This window comes from Pelophylax lessonae (genome assembly GCF_965119305.1).
Source record: "Pelophylax lessonae genome assembly, chromosome: 1".
NCBI lineage: Eukaryota > Metazoa > Chordata > Amphibia > Anura > Ranidae > Pelophylax > Pelophylax lessonae.
Genome location: NC_138768.1, coordinates 332707531 through 332731209, shown reverse-complemented (window position 1 = coordinate 332731209; position 23679 = coordinate 332707531). Strand labels below are relative to the sequence as shown.

The 23679-nt window shown below is 41.9% G+C and overlaps 1 protein-coding gene across 1 annotated transcript in view; it reads left to right on the top strand.

Moving 5' to 3' along the window:
* Positions 1 to 484: 484 nt before the first annotated feature.
* Positions 485 to 23679, top strand: part of IPO4 (importin 4) — a 235985-nt gene continuing 212790 nt past the window's right edge. The window contains exons 1-4 of the mRNA XM_082243128.1: positions 485 to 658; positions 7144 to 7230; positions 19665 to 19744; positions 21154 to 21195. Of these exons, the coding sequence (XP_082099254.1) occupies positions 593 to 658; positions 7144 to 7230; positions 19665 to 19744; positions 21154 to 21195 (275 nt within the window). The 5' untranslated portion in view covers positions 485 to 592. The remainder of the gene's footprint in view (positions 659 to 7143; positions 7231 to 19664; positions 19745 to 21153; positions 21196 to 23679) is intronic.

Below are 23679 nucleotides of genomic sequence, written 5' to 3'. Positions count from 1 at the left end.
GAATGCATTGGATATTTTTTAACTGTCAAAGTAGAAAAATATTGTTATTTTTTCAAAATTTTCGCATTTTTTTATTAATATCGCAAAAAATAAAAAGCGCAGAGGTGATCAAATACCACCAAAAGAAAGCTCTGTTTGTGGGAAAAAAAGGACATCAATTTCCTTTGGGTACGGCGTTGCATGACCGCGCAATTGTCAGTTAAAGTCGCACAGTGCTGAATCGCAAAAAGTGGCCTGGACGTAAGACAGCAAAATCCTCCGGTGGTAAAGTGGTTAAACTAAGCTATTGCCCCTTGTATTCTGCAACTGTTACCAGCACTAAAAAGTGTTATTTTACTGTTCTCCATGAAAAAATGGCAACATTTGCAAAGAAGATAGTATTCTAAAAATACAGTCTCTGAAGTCAGAGGACAGAGCAGACTATGGAGATGGCTTGGCCGCTGTGCTCCTCCCGGGCACTAGATGGCGCTGTGACTGACACACAACAGCCCGGCACCCACGTGGAAGAGACAGCTGGTGGAAGTAGCCGGGTATTGAGGTGTGGAAGACGGATAGTCTCTAGGCTGTGTCACAGGGGTGACTGGTTGTCATCATGTCTAACATCTTGGAGAGCATCCTTAGCAATCTATTACAGCCGGACAATGCTGTCATCCAGCAGGTAGGGGACAGAGGGGAGGGGCTGTGCTGATAGGAAGGGATAGCGGTACATAGTGCGGTGACAGTTCTGTGCCAGGAATGCGGAGTGTGCTGGGCACAGGGAACCGAGCTGGTGCCAATGCAGCATGGCACTGCTATTATGTACACAGCTTTCTGCAGAGTCACAGGAGACCGATCACTGTTCATGTCCTCATTGTCACTCTTTCCTTGTTTATTTATTCTGATTGTACAGTCTTCAGATCCTCCATAAACTGTGTAGTGAAAGGACCTACCTGATCTCATACTGATTAAATATCCGGATCGCTTAGGTTTATTCTCATATTACATAACTAATGGTAAATCTAATGGTGGCCATACATGCTATGATCAATAATCGATCTATTTTCTAATCAATCTCTCCCAATTGATCTATAGCAGACAAACCCATTAAATTGATATGCCATGCACAGGGAAATGGATTTCACCCAATAGTTGGAAGATACGATTGTAAGTTATGGATCTCATCTCTGTTTCCACCATTCAGTGTCATAATGTAATATGCATGACCAAATCATCTCATTAGTGCAAAGCGAGTGATAACTTTACACACTGGTCAGTCAATTAAGCTTGATCAAATTAAAGTGATATTAAAGTCTTGTTTTTTTTTTGTTTAAATAAAAATACCAAACTTGTTATATTTACATACTCAGTGCAGTGGTTTTGCATAGTGCAGCCAGATCCTCCTCGGGCTTCCTGCTCCTGGCTACTCCCTCCTGCCCGAATGCCCCCACAGCAAGCAGTTTGCTGGGGGAGCACCTGAGCCACTGCTCTGTGTGTCCATTCAGACATGGAGCCACAGCTCGGCCCCACCCGCTCTTTCTCCTCATTGGCTTACTGACTTTGACAGCAGTAGGAGCCAATGGCGCCCGCTGCTGTCCCAGCCAAAGAGGAGGGAGACTCTGGCTCCGAGAGCCGAGGCTCTCATGCACATCGCTGGAGGAAGATCGGATCAGATAAGTATTAGGGGGAAAGGAGAAGTACATTAAAACCTCCCATGGCTGTATTCTCCTGTGGATCACAGGAATGCAGTTTGTTTTGCACTCCTGTGACCTGTTTTCTGCTGACATCACAGAGCTGGTCCAGGTTCGGGCAAGATCATGACAATGAAGTCGGGATCAGCCCACATGCCTGGACCGGTACCCTGCTTAGCCTCTAAGCAAGCCACTTAGAGCCTGAGCTGGCTGCTCCCACCCGCTCCACAGCCCAGCGCTCCAGTGAGTGTGGGGTGGGGGGGGGGGGGGGCAGAGCAGAGAGCTGCTGACTGACAGTCACCAGCTCTCTGCTCAGGAAGCCCTAAGAATCAAGGGATCGGCTGTGTTCGATTGCTCAGCTCTCAGTGTTAAGCCCCATACACACGTACCGATTGTCGGCTGTAAATATTCGGCCGATGGCCGATTGTAGGCTTGTTAGTATGATGCTTCCGACAGCCAACAGCGCATTTTCAGCCGAACAGAATCGGGTGTGCAGGCATTACAATTTTTGTTGGCCGTCACCAGAACGGCCGATTGTTCGCCAGTCAGTACAGATTTCGGCCGACAGACAGCAGATTAGCAAGACTGGGCATGCTCAGAAAAGAAAAAAGACAAGGAAAGTTAACCATCACATGACATCACTTCTGCAGTCGGCTGTTGTTGGCCGACAAAATTTGTGTGCAGTCTTTTGCAGTTTTCAACAGACAAGACAGCCCTGGACAAAAGACGGCCGATCGTTCGGCCGACGATCAGTACGTGTGTGCGGGGCTTATCTGCATCTGTCCCCTGGTGCATCTATCAGATGCTGCATCCACCTAGGTAAGTGTGAGTCTAAAAAAAAAACAAAAAAACCCCATACATCTTCTTTATGGTAAAAAAAAAACCTTCTGCCTTTAGAACCACTTTAAATCTAAAACAAGTCTAAATTGAACAGAAGGGAAGTTTTGGGTGTTTGATCACTTGTAGATTTGATCGTTTTTATGAAATCACACATTGATTAAACCATAAAATCAAGTATGTATGGCTACCATAAGGGTTATTATACATTCAGGTTGCATAGTGCATGGTCAGGTGTAGTGTACTCTATGGACTCCTCTACACTACACATACCTGTCATTTATTTATAATGAACATCTCTGTGTATCCGTCACCCAATCCTAGCTTCTCTCTTTACTGTTACACCGCTCAGTGGCTTTATCAGAAATGATTCTCTCTTTAGTGATTTATCATCACTTATGTAAACAAGCCCTTTAAAGGATTGTAGACAATTGTTGGCTGGTATTCCCCAAGGGAGTGACTGACAGTTAATTCTCATACACACCGCTAGTTTTTTTTTTTTTCGTGCAACCTAGCAGGGCTGAAGGAAAAAAAAAAACTGACCGCTCAGGAGCCACTGGACTAACCATGCAATGCTTGTACAGTGATCTCCCCTGCTATTCCAATGTGTTCTGATGGGGGGACGTCCCCCTGTGCCAGAACACTGGGGTTAGCGCTGATCGGAAGCCGATCCGGATCGGATGACCTTTTTCGGTCATGCCCTTCAACAGAAGCCAGCCCGGCTACAGTACACACAGGCCGAATGTTGGCTGCTTTCTATTGAACCGCCAGATGCCGCCTGACATTTGGCCTGTGTGTACTAAGCTTTAGTCCTTTACAATTGCTTAGTTTGACATTTCTCTGGGTCCTATGTGTCCTTTTGTCACAGCTGTTTATTTCTGCAGCTGCTTTTACATGTTTCCTGTGCACCCCAATACCTGTCAGACATATATGTCCTAAAGGGCTCATTCTCCCCAGATTGTATGCTAAAACACATCTGGACTGGTGTGCATTGTGAAGGGTCAATGAGTATTGGCGCAATGCACTATTTCATTTTGCTTTCTTTTTTTAGCTTTATTGAAATGGCAATAAAGTAAAAAAGTGTCAAATTTGTTTTTGTGTGGTGACATGCAGTTTGGTGAGTTGTGCTACATAAATAAGTAGCATGGAAATAGGTTTTTAGCTGAAGTGCAGTCGTGTATTAAAGTGTTACTAAACCCACAACAGTCTGTATATGCAGTTTGGGGTGTATTGCTAGGATGTTTTTTTTTTTTCTTGGGAGAGTGCATGTGCTCAGCACAGGGCCAATCAGCACTGTCCAGACAGAGGATCAGGGGTCCTGCAGCCCTAATAGGACAGTCAGAGGAGAATGAAAACTCCTTCTACAAGCTTTACCAGGCACTGATAGAAGTCACAAGACTGCTCTAACTGCTAATGAGAAAGGGTATTTAGCAGTTTACATTTACTAAAATAATTGCAAATTGTCCACGTCCACATTCTGTGTACTGTGGGAGACCAGATATAGTTAATGCAGGGTCCTGGGTTTAGTAACACTTTAAATTTTAAGAGTTAAAGGGTTAATTCTGCTATCGATATATGGGATTAATTTCTGTTTAAGGAAAATAGTGCCTGCATCCCTAATAACTGGACTGTATGGACAGAACCCCCTCTAACAGGATTTTTGAGGGCATAAATGTCAACGTAATATAAAATAATAAACAAAGTATTTTATTACCACTAACAGCCCATTCACACTGCCGCGACAGGATTTTGTGGGGCGACCTCGGCGCGACTTGCACGGACTTCATATAATTGAAGTCAATGCAAGTCGCCTCCAGGTCGCCCCGAAGTAGTACAGGACCCTTTTTCTAAGTCGGAGCGACTTGTGTCGCTCCTATTAGAACCGGTCCTGTACTATTCAATGGCGAGCGACCGACCGCGACTTGTCAGGCGACCAAGTCGCCTGACAAGTCGCGCTAGTGTGAATGGACCCTTAAGGACCAGGCCTATTTCTGACACTTGTTGTTTACAAGTTAAAATCAGTATTTTTTGCTAGAAAATTACTCTTACAAACACAATTTTTTTAAAAAAATACACTTTTTTAAATTAAAAAATAAGAAAACAGCCCAATTTTTTTTTTATAATGCGAAAGATAATGTTACGCCGAGTAAACTGATACCTAACATGTCAGGCTTTAAAACTGTGCATGCTCGTGGAATGGTGACAAACATTGATATTTAAACATCTCCAAAGACGACGATTTAATGATTTCTACAGGTCACCAGTTTAGAGTCACAGAGAAGGTACAGGGCTAGAATTATCTAACAATCATGGTGATACTCACATGTGTGGTTTGAACACCGTTTACATATGTGGGCGCGACATGCATATGCGTTCACTTCTGCGCGCGAGCTCGGAGGGACGGGGCGCTTTAAATTTATTTTTTATTTTTCGTTCATTGACGGACACAGCTCCTGGTATTCATAACCATTGGGTTATATACATTATACATTGGGTTATATCTCCAGGGGTCAAGTCCTGGGAAAAAAGAGTGAGAACTCACCCAAGATACCTCTCCCCCCCCCCCCCCCCCCCACACCTCAAAAATAAAAAAGCGTGTGAGAGTATATATATATACACTCTCATGCACTTTTTTATTTTTGAGGTGGGGGGGGGGGGGAGAGGTATCTTGGGTGAGTTCTTGCTTTTTTTTTTTCCCAGGACTTGACCCCTGGAGATACCACTGAACCGGAATGCTGAAGATCAATTTTTTGGGTATGGTATTTGGATTTCAGAGTAAGATATAAAGGAGAATGTCTCTTGGGGACAAACTGAAAGCTTGTAATCATTTCAATATCATGAGTCCAGCAGTCTGGTGTCATCCCATATTTTGTGATTTTGTGTCAGTCAGGACAGCAGCTCCGCAGGACTAACATTGCCTTCTGGGGCTATTTTATATATGTGGGCTGAATTAATAAAAGGGAGGGCCAAAAATGTGCCCCCCCCCCTCCCCGGACTCCATGTCCATGAGGAATAATCTCATATTGTGACCACTTACCCCTGAGGAAAAAATATTTTTTTTTCGAATTGCGTTTGGTTTATACCTCTGTCATTACTTCTGTAAATCCAACAATAGTATTTCCTATAACCGCATTGATATTTTAGTGCATGTAATTGTCTTTTTCTTTTATATACATGTTCATAAATTACATTGTTTAATATTTTATGTTACGTTGACATTTCTACCCTCAAAAATCCCCTAAGGCTCCATTCACACCTGGGCGTTTTCAGCTCCAAAAACACTCAAAAGAAACGCTTCCAAAACGCCCAACAAGTAAAACCCCATTCATTTAAATGGCCCCTGTTCACATCTGAGCGTTTTGCAAAACGCCTGTAGCTAAAAAAAGTACATGAGCTTCTTTTTGGGCTGATTACCAGCGTTTTTGATAGATGTCAATGAAAAACGCCTGAAAAAATCGCGGTTAAAAATCGCGGTAAAATCGCGGTAAAAAACGCTACGCTCAAGTGTGAATGCAGCCTTAGAGTGGGTTCTGTCCATACAATTCTACTATTGATGGTGTTGCTGCCAGGTCCCATATGTCCACATCACATAATAAAACCATGCTACAATTAAAACAGACCACGCTACACCGTAATCATAATATAAAGAACTGCTAAGACATCATCTCCATTTGTACATTAATAAACTCCAAATATTAACACAATTGAAACAAAGTCTCTGTATTGTTTTTATTCCCGAGACCAAACAGGCGAAGAATGCAGTTCATTTAGATGTAGCAGATAAGGCCTTAATAGTAGTATGCCCCACAGGTGGTGTAGCAAGGTCTGTTTTATTAGTAGCATAAATTTGCAACATGTTTTGACTTTTATGCATCACTGCAATGATGTGGTGTGAACTGTGCACATAGGGAACAATTGTTTTTTACATGCCCTAACATTGAGCCTTCATTGACTTGTGAAGATTAAAACAGGTCATAACAGACTGTGTGACTGAGCCCTGATTTTTTTTGGTACTCTTGATATCTCAAGGAATAGTAAATGTGTGCACTGTGCTGCTGGATTCTGCTGTCTTTTTGGGACACACATAGGTCCTGAAAGATGGTGGGACCATTCAGAAAGTGCATTTTGACTAGCATATGTGCAGTAAGAAACAGCCTATGAAGCCGCGCATTTTGGTGCATGTTTTGTGTGTGTTGAAATGGTACTTTCACACTGATTGTTTATTGGTACACTTGTTCAGGTGTGAAGAGTTCCAATTAAAGGGATGCATTTTTCTTCCACTTTTTTTTAACTGAACAAAAACTGATCAGTGTGAAAGCAGCCAAGTCTGTGGATAATAATGCTCTGCAGCCTTTGTTGCTGCCCTCTACTCTTCACTGAAGCCAGCCACTGCAGAGATCATATGACTGGACCGAAGCGCCCTTAAAATAGGTGAATATAACCACGGTTTATCCTCCCCGTTTTTTTTTATTTTCACTCTGGTAAAGGGGGGGGGGGGGGCTTATAACCCCCATCAGTTTTTTTTCTCGGCCCTCTAAGCATTAATCATTCACCATTTCACTAACTTGTGCATCATCATGGTGCAATTAGCTGAAAAATTGTTTCATAGTTTTACTGGTATCTTCATATTTCTTTTTAGGCTACAGCACAGTTGAAAGAAGCTGTTAAGGACCCACTGATTATACCAGCATTATGTGATGTCATAGGAGGTGCTCAGGACCCACAGGTATTTACAGTTACATTCTCTAGACTGATTTTGTAAATTACTTCATGCAGTCTTTTAAAGATTAATTCCAGGTATGGATATTTTTAATATAGTTACATTCATCCAGCCTGAACCAGTGTTTAATATATATATATATATATATATATATATATATATATATATATATATATATATATATATAATATATAAATATAAATGTATTGGCCCTGGAAGCTGGAAATCACTGAAGTAGACATTGATACTCCAGTGATCTCCATTTGCAGGTCCCGTGCTGAGTTGCAGGCCTGATGCTTTGTGAATACAGAAGGGCAGCCTCTCGGCACAGGCGCCATTCAGAGAATCATTTTGCATTTTCCTGATTGGACAAGATGGAGTGGTGCAGTGGTGCTGTCACACTGTACTTCATCCAATCAGAGAATGCTTTGCAATGTAACTATGTATAAAATATCAGTACCTATAATTCCTCTTTAAAACCTAGTTGCAGTCTGAGTAAAGGGACGGGTGGGGGTGTCGGGGATTAAAGTGACTTTAAACTCTTTTTTTTTTTTTTTTTAACAACAAACATGTTATACTTACCTCTGTTGCAGTGGATTTGTGCAGAGCAGCCCAAGTCCTCCAATTCTCGGGTACCTCATTGCTGCTCCTGGCCCTTCCCTTCAGTCGAGTGCCTCTATAGCAAGCAGCTTGCTATGGGGGCACCCGAGCCAAGCTGCAGCTCCATCTGTCCATTTAGACATGGAGCTGCCATTCGGCCCGACCCCTCTCTCTCCTAATTGGCTCACTGACTTTGACAGCTGCGGGAGCCAATGGTGCCGCTGCTGTGTCTCAGCCAATCAGGAGGGAGAGTCCTGGATGGCAGAGGGACTCGTGGACATTGCTGGACAGAGATAGGGTTCAGGTTAGTAGTAGGGGGTGCTGGGGAGGCTGCTACACACAGAAGGCTTTTTATCTTAATGCATAAAGACAAAAAAAAAAACACTTTACCACTCCTTTAATTTAGGTTAGTGTTAGGCTTAGGCCAGCCATACACGTTTCAAATCTCAGCCGGTTCAGCACAAAGCTGCCAAGATTTGAACCGTTAATGGGCATGCTGAACCAGCCCGAGATTTGAACCGTTAATGAGCAGGCTGACTGTACCAAGTTGATCGAACGATCAACTTGGGTACAACCAGCATGCCGAATTAATAATTATCACTAGTGGCTGCTATAGCCGCTGGCGATAATCACTGTCTTCTCCCGACAGGGACGGCTTCCCCCACCGTCTGTGTTGATGAGGAAATTGTGTGAATTTCTTTCCTGCAACTGTTGGTTGCAGGAAATAATTTTGGACCGTGTATGGCCGACCTTAGGAGTTATGGTGCTTAGGTTGGGATACTCAAGGGAGCTGTGACATGTCACTTTTCAGAAGCTCAATTTTTTACTAGTTCTCTTTATACTTGTATATATACAAATATCACCGCTGGCATTGCTGGTTGACTTGTTTTTAAAGATGGACCCTTAAAAATAAGCATTCAGCCAGTGAAATGTAAAGACACATACCCTCCCTGAAGCTTACACTCTTCAAAATGAACACTACACTCTTTAAAACAAAATTGCAATAGAAACCCTGTATGTCTAATCTCACAAGTTCCCTTTAACTTTAACCGCTTGCCGCCCGCCCGCCGTCATATGACGGCGGAGCGGAGCGACCATTATCCTGGGCCGCCGTCATATGACGGCGGCACTTTAAGCAGGGCAGGCGCGCGATCGCGTGCGCGCCGCCCTGCACTGCCGGTGTCGGGGTGTCCCCGGGACACCCCCCGTCACCGGCAGGGGGGAAACAGCCAATGGGCGTGGCTGTTTCCCACGTGATCGGCTGTGTTCCAATGACACAGCCGATCACAATGAAGGCGCCCACCAGATGACCGCGCATGCGCGATCGGGAGCGCGCAGCGCGGTCATGTTGGTGGCACTGTGTTCCGTAGGAACACAGCTGTCACCGGCGGTAGTAAACAGTCACTTGACAGTGACTGTTTACTATGTGATCGGCTGTGAATCCATTCACAGCCGATCACAAAATGTAAACAAAGAGCAGTAACTCAGTGTTACTAGCTCTTCTCCCCTCATACAGTTTCCAGTGTGAGGGGAGAAGAGCTAGAAATAGTGAGTTACTGCTCTGTGTACCTGCAAAAAGTAAAATCACACTAATAAATGTCCCCACACAGTCCTCAGCCCCCCCCAATGTCACCTGTCACCCAACAGTCACCTCATCAGTGCCCAGAAATTGACACCCATAACGTTCACATGTGAGCGCAGCGATCGCAGGCAGAATCACTGCGATTCTGCCCGCGATCCGGAAATCATTGCAAATCGCGGGACGCCTGTGCGTTGCCCCTGATTTGCAATAGCACCCCAAACGCTGTGCAATGTTGCCGCCATTTCCGCCTGCCGAATCGCGCAAACATCGCATGACGCCCAAAAAAGGTACAAGAGTTTTTATTTGGAGCGTCATGTGTTGTTTGCGCGATGTTACCGCGATTCGGCAGGCGGAAATCGCAGCAACATCGCACAGCATTTGGGGTGCTATTGCAAATCACGGGCAACACACAGGCGCCCCGCAATTTGCAATGATTTCTGGATCACGGGCAGAATCGCAGTGATTCTGACCGTGATCGCTACGCTCACATGTGAACGTAGCCTAAAGTTCACCGGTCACCAGAGACTGCCATCAGTACCGCCGTGCACCATCGCCGTCACCTGTCACCCATCAGTGACCATCGCCCGTCACCTGTCACCCCATCAATCACCGTCACCTGTCACCCCATCAGTCATCGTCACTTGACACCCCATCAGTGATCGTCACTTGTCACCCCATCAATCATCGTCATATGTCACCCCGTCAGTGACTGTCACCTGTCACCCCATCAATCATCGTCACCTGTCACCCCATCAATCATCGTCACCTGTCACCTCATCAATCATCATCACCTGTCACCTCATCAATCATCGTCACCTGTCACCCCATCAGTCATCGTCACCTGTCACCCCATCAGTCATCGTCACCTGTCACCCCGTCAGTCATCGTCACCTGTTTGCCATATACATGCAATCACTTACTGACCGCCTAACGACTATATGCGTCGGCCATTAAAAGCTAAATACTGGGGTTATGGCAGCAGATAGCCCCCATAACCCCGGTATTTTTTGAAACGGCGGGCGGTCGGCTTTCAGATAAGGGTGGTCCCAGTGGCGGATTCGCCGCGGAATTACCCTTACGGTGCAGGGGAAGAGGTGCCCCCCCCCCTCCTGCCGCGTCCCAGATGTTTTCCCAGCTTACCGGACCCACCGGCAGCGGGGAAAACTATCCGGTCCCGGATCCTCAGAGACAGGAAGTCGAGTGAGGGCAAGATGGCCCTCACTCAACTCTATGGTCTTGGAGGACCGGAGCTACGTCAAAAGACGTTGCCTAGCAACCGGATTAAAGGGCCGCTTTTTTTTTTTGCTTTTTTTTTTTTTCCTCTTTCAACAATTTTTTTTTTTTTTTCCTTTTTTAGTGTAGTTGTGAGGTGTGAGGTCTTTTTGACCCCAGATCTCACAATAAAGAGGACCTGTCATGCCTATTTCTATTACAAGGGATGTTTACATTCCTTGTAATAGGAATAAAAATGATCAAAACATTTTTTTTTTTTAAACTGTGTAAAAATAAAAAAATAATAAATAAAATAAATAGGAAAAAAAAAAAAAAAAAAAAATTAAAGCGCCCTGTCCCCGTTAGCTCGCGCGCAGAAGCAAATGCATACGCAAGTCCCGCCCACATATGTAAACGGTGTTCAAATCATACATGTGAGGTATCGCCGCGATCGTTAGAGCGAGTGCAATAATTTGAGCCCTAGACCTCCTCTGTAACTCTAAGCTAGTAACCTGCAGAAATTTTTAAAATGTTGCCTATGGGGATTTTTAAGTACCAATGTTTGGCGCCATTCTGTGAGCATGCGTAATTTTGAAGCATGACATGTTGGGTATCTAATTACTCAGCGTAACATTATCTTTCACATTATGGCAAAAAATTGGGCTAAATTTACTGTTTTCTTATTTTTTAGTTAAAAAAAGTGAATTTTTTTCAAAAAAATCGCATTTGGAAGACTGCTGCGCAAATATGGTGTGATAAAAAATATTGCAACGATCTCCATTTTATTCTCTAGGGTCTCTGCTAAAAAAAAATATATAATGTTTGGGGGTTCAAAGTAGTTTTCTAGCAAAAAAAATGATTTTAGCTTGTAAACACCAAGTGTCAAAAATAGGCCCAGTCTTAAAGTGGATAAATGGACAACTTTGTGTAAAGCGCTACTTGGATGTTAGGCCTATGTATGTGGCCAGGCTGTGAAAAAGTGTTACACATGTGGTATCGCCATACTCAGGAGGAATAGCAGAATGTATTTTGGGGTGCAAGTTTTGCTATGTACATGCGATGTGTTAGAAATATTGCATAAATGGACAGCTTTGTGTAAAAAAAATGTGTTTTCATTTTCTTTCCACATTTTCCAAAAACTTGTGGAAAAAAATGACATATTCAAAAGACTCATTATGCCTCAAAAATTATACATTGGGCTGTTTGCTTTCCAAAATGGGGTCATTTTATGGGGGTTTCCATTGTCCTGGTGCTCCAGGGCCTTCAAAAGTGCGATAGGTTGTTAGGAAATGATATGTGTAATTTGTGCTCCTAGAATGCCGGACGCTGCTACTCGGATGTTAGGCCTCTGTATGTGGCCAGGCTGTGAAAAAGTCTCACACATGTGGTATCGCCATACTCAGGAGGAGTAGTAGAATGTGTTTTGGGGTGTAGTTGCAAGTATACATGTGCTGTGTGAGAGAAATAACCTGTTAATACGGCAATTTGTAAAAAATAAAAAATAAAAAAAAATAAATCTTCATTTTGCAAAGCATTGTGGGAAAAAATTACAACTTCAAAAAACTCATCATGCCCCTTATTAAATACCTTGGAATGTCTACTTTCCAAAAAGGGATCATTTGGGGGGTATTTGTACTTTCTTGACCTTTTAGTGTCTCAAGAAATGAGATAGGCCTTCAGTACATCAGGTGTGATCAAGTGTGATCAATTTTCAATGAATAGCACCATAACTTGTGGACTCTATAACTTTCACAAAGACCAAATAATATACACTTATTTGTTTTTTTTTTACCAAAGATAAGTAGCAGTATAAATTTTGGCCAAAATTTGTGAAGAAAAATGACTAATTTGCAAAATTTTATGACAGAAACAAAGAAAAATGCGTTTTTTTCACGATATTTTCAGTCTTTTTTTATTTATAGCACAAAAAATAAAAAACCCAGTATTGATCAAATACCATCAAAAGAAAGCTCTATTTGTGTGAAAAAAAGGACACAATTTTTGTATGGGTACAGTGTTGCATGACTGAGTAATTCTCAGTCAAAGTGTGAGAGCGCTGAAAGCTGAAAATCGGTCTGGGCAGGAAGGGGGTGAAAGTGCACTGTAGGCAAGTGGTTAAAGACTTTCATGCTCTTACTTACAGATACCCCTTCTATCTCGTCGCTTCACAAATGAACACTCATCTTGTCTACTTTGGTAGAACAAGACCATCTTATAGTAAAACTAAAGGCAAAACATTTATTTTGGCAGAAGGTAAATGTATATTTATAAGGCAGAAGGTTATAACTTCTGTCAGTTTTTTTTTTTTTTTTTTTACATCTGTGTCCCATTGGGGACATTTCCCTTCACCTCCTGTTCCATAGCCACAACAGGAAGTGAGGGAATCCCTGGGTGTCACCAGGATTAGTGTCCCTATTTTCCCTCTATTACTGCTCTGGTGTTCGACCCAAAATTTGTGATTGTCTTTTACTTTCACTCTCGGTAATAACAATAAGTAATAACAATAAAAAGAGCAAATAAAGAGGCTGAATCTCCCTAATAGGGGCACAGACAGCAATAGAAATCTGACAGATTTTCTAAGTGTCTGTAAGGCACCAGTCACATCTTTGTGAAATAATATGTGCTCTAACATGCAGGAACACATTTAAAACTTTTACATGGGACCTAATCATCTGACTATGTGAATATAAAAGGTCATGAAGGTTGACATGCCAACGCACATTAAATGCCTGTTAAATAAATGATTATTGTATTTTTGGTGATTCTATTGAATGGTAAGAAACACTTCTGGTAATAGGTACACAAAATGCATGTAAGAGTCATATCATTGACACGTCCGTTTATGTCAAACAACAACGCACATAAATAGATAGTAGACAAATTCTTCATCAGTTGATTGCATTTTGTGATTTAGGAATAGCACTGTAATACCCTCAACATACCTAATGCAGTATGTTACTAGATGTTAAGCTATAGCCCTTATTGGTATGTACCAAGATTCCTCATATTGACACATTCTTCAGATTCAGGGATCAGGGGATCATTGAATTGCAGATTGTGTTTTGTAATTACTTTTCCTGCTGCTTTTACGCCTTTTTGAGATGTGGGTATATGTAGACATCTTTTCATATTGGCTTTCTCTTTCTGAGTTTACAAACATGTATAACTCCAGAAACAATAAGAGTTGATTGCTTTTAAAGTGGATTTCCACCCTCTTTTTCTTTTTCTTCCGGATTCCTGTGGGGAATAGCATGTTAAAAAAGAATTGGACATTTTTTTTGGGGGGAGGGGGGGGGTGGGTCACTTACCTTATTTTAGGGGCATCTCTGTCCGACTTCATCTTTCTGCAGCCACGGCCCGGACGTCACTTTCGATTTCGCATTGCGTCCTGGGAGATTTGAGTCATCAATCCCAGGATGCAATGGGAATGGCCGGCCGCTACTCCGATTGCCGATCGCCATCTACAGCGCATGCGCGAGATTGCGATCGTCATTCATTCTGGGAGCCAGAAACCAGGAAGAAGGTCACAGCGGGGGACACAGCGGCTTCAGATGCCCACACCAGAGATGACCGCGCTCTGCAATCAATTTTAAAGGTAAGATTTTATCTAAATTCAATTACTATCCTGTACTGTAATGTGGGGTTAGTGTTAGTGTAATTGGCGTTAGTTTAGGATTAGGGGGGTATTTGTTTCTAAAAAATGTCTTTGTGGCTGGAACTCCGCTTTAAGTAACCTGTGCTTAGAGAAATCTATGGGCAGCTTTTTCAAAACAGCCTGGCTGTCTATGGCATTACATTTTTAAAGGGTTACTAAACCCAGGACCCTGCATTCACTATACTTGGTCTCCCACAGTACACAGAATATGGAATAGCAATATTTTAGTCAATATAAACTGCTAAAATACCCTTTGCAGTATAGCAGTTATAACTTTTATCAGTGTCTGGTTAAAGTTTAATGAATGGGTTTTCTTTCTACTCTGGCTTTCCTGTGGGGCTCCATGGCCCCTGGCTTTCTGTCTGGACAGTGCTGATTGGCCCTGTGCTGATCACATGCACCTTTCCAAGAAAAAAAAACTCACTAGCAATACACATCAAACTAAGCATGTGCAGAGTGCCCCACAAGGCTCTGTACTATCAGGAGATGGATTGGACACAGTACAGGAAGGGGAGGATCAAAGAAGACAGGGTCAAACAGCCTTTTTACACAGTGCACAGGATTAACCCCTTAGGTTCAACAGTGAGTATAACAAGCATGCTTTACTGCATATACAAGACTGATATTACTGTTGTGGGTTTAGTAACACCTCAAAGTGGAGCTCCACCCAAAAGGGGAAGCTCCACTTGTTCGCACACTCCCCCCCTCCACTACCACATTTGGCACTTTGTGGGGGGTAAGATAAGTGATCTATGACATTTCCAGCCCCTCAGACTACCTCCCCCCGCTGCCTTATGGGACACACAGAGGTCCCATAAGACAGTGGGGACCATTCAGAAAGCGTTTTCGCAGTAGGAAACAGGCTGTGAAGCTGCCAGGCTTCACTTCTGGTTCCCCTTACTGTAGATGCCGGCACCTGCACCCAAAGCCGATTGACGAATCGGCTAGGGGTGCCAACATTGCGGTATCCCTGCCCAGGTAAGTGTCTTGTTTGTTTTACAGACTGGAACACCTCCTTAAAAAGGTTGTAAACCCATATATATATATATATATATATATATATATATATATATATATTTTTTTTTTTTGTAACCTGAAATAGAAACGCATAATGAGCTAGTATGCCGGAGCCGCGGTGATGTCACTCCCGCGCGCGGGAGCCGACGGTCACGGCACGGGACTCTGAAGGAACGGCACCAGCGTCCGTTCCTTCAGAGTGCATGCGCCAGTGACGTCACTGGCTGCATGTAAGGTAAATATCTCCTAAACGGTACATGTTTAGGAGATATTTACAGTACCTATAGGTAAGCCTTATCATAGGCTTACCTATAGGTAAAAGTGTCAGAGGAGGGTTTACTTCCTCTTTAAGTCACTTATCCAGCACAAGTAGTAGCAAGTGAGGTCAGATTTCCTGATCTGTACTCTTGTTCATTGCTAGTGACTCCGGGCTAAAGGGTCAGTATATCAGCCAGGAAACTAGCATTTTTTTAAGTCCATTAACCTCCCTGGAGGTATTCCTGAGTGTGGCTCGGGGTGGAATTTCAGTGCCGTTAGCGGTAACCCTGAGCCACACTCGGGGTACCGCCAGGGAGCATCGCTGGATCCTGGAAGAGAGGTTACTTACCTTGTCCCTGGGATCCCGTGATGTATTCTGGCAGCATACGGCAGCTGGATCTTCTGCCTGATGTTGTGAGCCCCGGCTTCCGTCTCCTGCGAGCGTCGCGGGGGGGGGGGGGGTGGAACTGGTGGCAAATTCAAAAAGTAAAACACACTGATATATTGTAATCCTATTGGTTTACATGACTAAATAAAATAAATTGACCTCAGTTTGCCCCCCCCCCCCTGCCCTTGCCTGCAGTTTTACTGTACTATATATATATATAATTTACTTATTTATCGTTATTTATTATATTATAATTTATGATTTGTGTTTCAAACTTTATCATACCCGAGATGTTATAAAGAAGAATGCACGGTAAAAAGAAATCATATGTAAATAGTTGGTTTGGGCTGCTTGTCCCTAAGAATTACGTGCAAAATAATTGTAGCGCTTTCAGCGCCTAAAATCGGAAACAATCATACTGCAAGGGAGGTTAAACACCGTTTCCATGTGTTTACACTCCAAGGTTTCTTTTAATTAATTTTGAACCCCTAAATGCCCTGTAAATATGTACTTAGTGTTTAAAGGAATTTCCTCTAATTATACTAGCTGGCTGCCTCAATCTTTTAACCAGAATTAGAACAAGTGGAAAGGGTGAACAGAAGACATCCAGTTCTCTGCTACATCTACATGTAGCTGACTCAATAACTAGTAAGCCTGGTTAATCCTCATATGCTGATGCATGAAAATCCTAGATATATTCACTTTGTAAAAGGGAGCCTCAAAAGCAACAACTATTTCAATTTGAGTTCACAGGCAGTACATGTCCTCAGTGTTACAATAAAATGTATGTTAATATGATATGAAATACTAACCAAAGGTGGGCAAAAAAAAAAAATGTGTATTTTTTTCTAAATTCATTTTATGATCAGTTGCCTAAAATAACAATTGTATGTAAATATTTGTCTTTTTAGTAAAATATGATTCTTCTTTTTTTTTTTTTTTTTTAATAGAGCACACATAATTTTTTGTAAATCATGTGCCATAGAAGCACATTGTAATGTATATCGATTTGTGAAACAAAGATTTAATGGAAGTAATGAAAAGGTATATAATAGAGCTGCACGATTATTCATTAAAAAAATCTCAATCTCAATTTAACCCCCCTCATGATCTTAATCCGGCATTTCCACAATTCATACAGTTCAGAGCCGTTCTTTGCTCACAGCTGTCTAAGAAAAAAAAAAAGAGCCTCCTGAAAATTTTTATCAACATCGGTCAGCACTGGGAGATAACTATAAACATGTTTTACAATGTATCATTTGGTTCTTTTTAGATCAAATGGATGAACTTCGGTCTGTAAATGAGGGCAGTTTAACCAGGACTAAGGCCCTGTTCACACCTGAGCGTTTTTCAGCTCATAAAATGCTCATCTCTGAAGTCTCAAATGCCCAGCAATCAAAATCCCATTCATTTCAATGGCCCCTGTTCACATATGAGCGTTTTGTCGCCTGAAGATCAAAAAAGTACATGAGCTTCTTTCTTGGCAGATTACAAGCGTTTTTGTTAGATGTCCATGCCTGCCTCCAAACACTTAAAAAAAATGCCTCTAAAAACGCTCAAAAAAACGCATGAAAACGATCTGCTCAGGTGTGAATAGAGCCTTAGCCCTTTTCTGCCACTTGTTGCTTACAAGTTAAAATCTGTATTTTCTGCTAGAAAATTACTTAGAACCCCAAACATTATATATATATATATATATATATATATATATATATATATATATATATATATATATACACATATATATACATTTTTTTTTTTTTGTTACAGTATTTTGTCACACTGTATTTGTGAAGCGGTCTGTCAAACGCAAAAAAAAACACTTTAGTGAATAAAAAAAAAGAAACAAGCAAACAGTAAAGTTAGCCTTTTTTTTTGTATAATGTGAAAGATGATGTTACCCCGAGAATCGTGACCTTTAATCTAAGCAAAAAAATTGTGATTCTCATTTTATCCAGAATTGTGCAGCTCTAGTATATAAAAAAAAAACTGTAAGTGATTGATTGTGGTCTGTTCAGCCCTGAATTAAACAAAATTGCAGTATTTGTCATAGAGGTGGTCAGTAACAGAGAAGAGTTAAAGCGGAGTTCCGGCCTCAAAATCGATTTTGGGCCATCCGCTTGCTGAGGGCAACCTGAAAGAGAAATGGATAGTGCCGATTTTTTTTTTTTTTTGGTCACTTACCTTTCTTATAGAAGAAAATATACTCCCCTTCCTTCCACTTCCTCCCTCTGCGGCCGCGGCTCGCGCCGTCACTTCCGGTTTGCGATGATTCCTGGGACCTGAACGTCATCGCTCCCAGGAATCAATGCGCCTGCACCGGCCCTACTCGTCACTTCTGGTGCAGGCGCGTCATTCACTGCTAAACAGATTCTGGGCATGCCCAGAATCTGTGCAGGGATGCCGTGCCTGCATCGGAAGTGATGAGTGGGGCCGGTGCAGTGCATTGTGGGACTCCGACGCACGGAAGAGGACACGAAGAGGGACGCTGCGGCTTCAGCTGCCCACACCTGAGATAGCAGCGCTGGAGAAGAAATTTTCAAGGTAAGTATTTCTTTTTACAGGTAAGTGCGACCCGGGACAGTTCAGAGGCTATTCATTATGAAATGTACTAGCCCTGACTGTCCCGGGGGTATTTTTAGCTCAAATTGACCCTCGAGGCCGGCACTCCGCTTTAAGATGGCCAAGGTTTCTACAAGTAACTGTTAGATGGTTGGAGGAGGAAGTGGTGGAAGACAGGGAGATAGTGAAACAAATAAGTGTTGATCCTAGAGAGGAAAAGGATGGTTGGACAGGTTGCACGGGGTGCATAGACAGGAGAAAACAAGGTCGGGTGTTGCCGTCAGAGTGAGTAGAAGAATGTATCCATTACTTCAGATCAAAAGAGGAGGTTAGACTGAGAAGTTTAGAAGTAACAGGAGGGTTAGTATTAACAGGGATGTTGAAGTCACTAAGAATGATTGTGGGGATTTCAGAAGAGAGAAAGTAGGGTAGCCAGGCAGAAAAGTTATCTTTTTATTCTACAGGGTTTCTTCTTTCAAAAAATATGTAATGTATATAATGCTCTGGGGGTTTAAATAATTTTGTGGCCAAAAAATAAGATTTTTACATGTGTGCAAAAACTATATAAAGTGAAATTAAACCCAAAAGCAAAATTAAATATATTGCAGATTAACAATCATTGAATGGATGCACTGCAAATTAATTACTGGCCAAATCTCCAGGTGAAAACCGGGGAGAAGCCTAAAAAATAAAGGGGGTGGAGGAACATGACTGGCCCTCACAGAGTCCTGACCTCAACCTGATATAACACCTTTTGGGTGAATTGGAGTGTAGACTGCGAGCCAGACCTTCTCATCCACATCAGTGCCCGACCTCACAAATGCGCTTCTGGAAGAATGGTCAAACATTCCCATAGACACACTCCTAAACCTTGTGGACAGCCTTCCCAGAAGAGTTGAAGCTGTTATAGCTGCAAAGGGTGAGAAACCTAATGCAGACACCACATCTAATGGTTGGTAAGCTGCAATATATTACATTTTTAATATGGGTGTTTAACACCGATTTACCTGAAAAAGCAGAATTTAAAAGCTGCTCCAGATTCTGTCTGCTCCAGTTTTAGTAAATCCCCCATTGTGTTTCACTATTGTATACACACAAATATACAGTACCTACAAACATAACTAGAAAATGTCACTTTGTCATAATTTTGCTTATATTTCTTCTAGATTCGCCAGTTTGCTGCAGTTTTACTCCGCAGACGACTAAGTAAACGGTGGAAGGTTATGCCTGTTGAGCAGCAACAGAGGTCAGTAAGAGATGGCAAGCCTCTTCTGTGTATTCCTACTGCCTGCTCCTTAATGAGGCTGCAGAGAGTAAATAGATACCCAACATGTCAAATCTTAAAATTACGTTCGCCCCTGAAATGGCAACAAACTTCAGTAGCCTGTATTTTCTGTAGGCGACGCTTCAAAAGCTCCCTTTTGGTCATCAGTTCAGTTTTGCGGAGGAGGGCTTGTGCTAGAATTATTGCTATTGCGCGGCGATATGTAACGTGTATCGCAATCTACATTTTGCGTGCGTTTACGTTCATATATGTGGGACTGGGGGGCCTCTAAAAAAAAGTTTTTTGTTAGGGGGAGGGGGAATTTTATGTGCTTGGGTGTAGTTTTGATTTTTTTTTTTTTTCATCACATAGTGGACAAAAGCTCCCCTATGTGATGATTTTTAGGTGACAAGTACTCTTTATTGAGACATGCAGGGTCTAAAAGACCATGCAGATCTCATCTGGGCTCCACTGAATGTATTGCAATGCACATCGCATTGCAATACATCCTTTCCTGGCTATGCTAGCTTGGGACTCTGAGAGGCTGACCCAGATGTGACGGCATACAGGTCGCTTTCCGGGTCACAGCAAGAAAGGGAGGAGAGCGGATGTGTGTCTGCTCTTCAACTTCCCCTCCAGCTGGCGGCATTCGCTATGTCGGTCCCAGGCCTGCAGATGGGGTTCAGGTGAGTATTAGGGAGTGCTGGGGAGGCTGCTGCACACAGAAGGCTTTTTATCTTAACGCATAGACTGCATTAAGATAAAAAAAACCTTCTGCCTTTACAACTCCTTTAATACAACCCCAATTTTAACAATATATGGGGTGCTGTGTAAAATCTACATTTAACAGACTGCAATGATTTGCAAATCCCAAAAACCTATATTTTATTCACAATAGAAAATAGAAAGGATGTCAAATGTTTAAACTGAGAAAATTTACTCTTTTAAGAAGTAACTTCCTTGTGTGAGTAATCACGGCAGGAGTGGACTGCCGGCGGGGCGAGCGCCCCTAGGCAGAAGTCCACAATTTCGTGTGTGTGTATGTATATATACATATATATATATATATATATATATATATATATATATATATAAAATGGGATTCTGCACCTGAATGCTATAGGACGGCCCTTAATCAGTTAATTATGTTGTATGTTGTGGCCATTAGTTACTTCTTTATAGAATGTAGTGAAGTGTTGTAAGCCATAGCAACCGATAAGACTCCAACTTTGAGGATTTAATGAAAAACCTATGTAGATTAATTTCGTTGTAAGTCACTGTGTAACATAACCTTGCCCCGTTATTGTTGGGAACACTTTTTGCTTTTTATGTCTACCATAAATCTTGTTTTACTAAACCCTCATCTTCTTTTTTTTTTTTCTTAATATTAGTGTGAAGCTCCTCCTGTTGGAATCCATTCAAAGAGAACCTGAGTAAGTGAAATTCAGATCACTCTAGTTTGTGTCTTTTTTGACACAGTTGGCGGTCCAACTGTTGTGGTTTTGTGTGCTAACAAACAACTTTTAGTCTGGCTGCATGAAGTCCATTTTTGTGACCATGTTTCATGTTACACCCATAGTAAAACTATAGGGAAGATTTATTTTTTCTTTCATGTTGGATAGAATATGGGAGGTTTATAACCACTGTCTTTTTTTTTTTTTATCTCTGCCATCTGTGTCCCATTGGCCTCTAATACAGTTCTGGGGACAACCCAAAATTTGGGATTTTTTTTACTTTCAGTTTTGATGATGACAGTAAACAGGACAAATGTAGAGGGTGAATCTCCCTAACAGGGGCACAGACCGCAATAAAAACCTGATAGTGGTTCTACTCCATCTCCACTCCACACTGTCCATAACTTTAGGTATAGTTTAAGGGTGTAACATGAAACATGGTCATATTCCCCATCCCCTCCACCTTCAAATCTGCAGCTTTGTGTGCGTATTTATAAAAAATATATATATATATACAGCGCTATATAAAACCATAAGGTGCTATATAAACAATAAAGTTACAATGTGCTTGATAAAATATGCAAAAATTATTTATTAAAGGTGCATGATATAGTGTCCATAAAATGCATTCCAAAGAAAGTGTGCATAAACAATCCAATCCACGAAACGACCAAAACGTGAGGATAAATTTAAAGTGCTTGATTGGTGTCTCAATATACTAAGTGCTTAAAAACACCTGAGATGATAAATGAGCAATGAATCCTCAATCTGGGTGAGTTCAGGTCAATGAATACCTCTGGCTGGACTGGTATTCTTATGGACTCGGTTTACAGATGAAATATATAAAGGATACAAGATCTAAGTGCTCACTGCTAAAAATCCCTTTATTGTAAAATAATTTAAAATGCACTCACATATAAGGCACAATCGGGCTTGTGCGGACCGTACAGGCTTTTCAAATACAGCTATGAGGAGCCATGCTTTCGCGTCACGACTTCGTCAGTAGTGTTTTTAAGAACTTAGTATTGAGGCACCAATCAAGCACTTTATATTTATCCTCACGTTTTGATTGGATTGTTTATGCGCACTTCCTTTGGAATGCATTATATGGACACTATATCATGCACCTTTAATAGCTAATTTTTGCATATTTTATCAAGCACATTGCCACTTTATTGTTTATATAGCACCTTATGGTTTTATATAGCGCTGTATATATTTATTTTTTATTGATCCACCCTACTTCCGTTAGTGAGGAAGTTTAATATAGCTGCTGTATATCATTGCACAGTTGATTGTTAAATTTGCACCTTTCACCCCATTTTTCAATTGTGTATAAGCACTGTGTCACTTTATATTTATATAATTTTAAATAATTTCGCTGATTATTCTTTGCACCTTGTGTGTGTATTTAACCACTTGCCTACTGGGCACTTTTACCCCCTTTCTGACCAGGCCAATTTTCAGCTTTCAGCGCTGTCATGCTTTTATTGACAATTGCGCGGTCATGGTACACTGTACCCAAACAAAAGTTTTATCATTTTTTTTTCACACAAATAGAGCTTTCTTTTGGTGGTATTTAATCACTACTGGGTTTTTTATTTTTTTGCTAAATAAACAAAAAAAATACCGAAAATTTGGGGGGGAAAAAAATTTTTTCATAGTTTGTTATAAGATTTTGGAAATGGGTAATTTTTCTCCTTCACTAATGACCCCTGATGATGCGGCACTTATAGGCTGCACTGATGAGACGGCACTGATAGGTGACAATGATAAGGATGCACTGGTGGGCACACATTGGCAGCACTGATAATGTGGGCACACATTGGCAGCACTGAAAATCAGGACATCAGCTCTCTTTTCCACTCCTACTCCTACCCACTGATTGGCTCTTTACCCCGATATGTGATTAGCAGTGTCTTCCAGCAGCGATCATGGGAGGCCGTTACAAAGTGAACACTTATCAGACCATAAGCTGTAACAAATACATCATTCCCACAGCATGTATAACAAGCATAGGTCCTCTCAGAGAATATGTACATCACTGAAATAACCAATATAATAGATAATACAAATATCAGTCGAATACAGTGATTAGAAATGGAGGAAACTCACACAGAGACCCGCTGCCGACCCAGGTCATATAGTGGTGTGACGTCAGCACTAAGACTTTGCCTCAATGTGTTTCGTCCAATCTTAAGGGAAGACCCCTTGAGAATGTCAGTTTCAATGAAGCACTTCGGGGAGGCGTCTCGATGCTCACATCATGCTGCTGTACGACCCGGGTCAGCACTTACTCTCTGTGTGAGTTTCCTTTGTTTATGGGGGCACAATTGAAACACCCAAGTGTGGGGAGGATGCTGGAAATGAACCCCTTTCAACTGTATGCTGAAGAGGTTTCTTTCCAGGTGCAGTAGTGGTGAATGGTCTGGTAATTCTCTGGGATTTATACACCTGGATCTA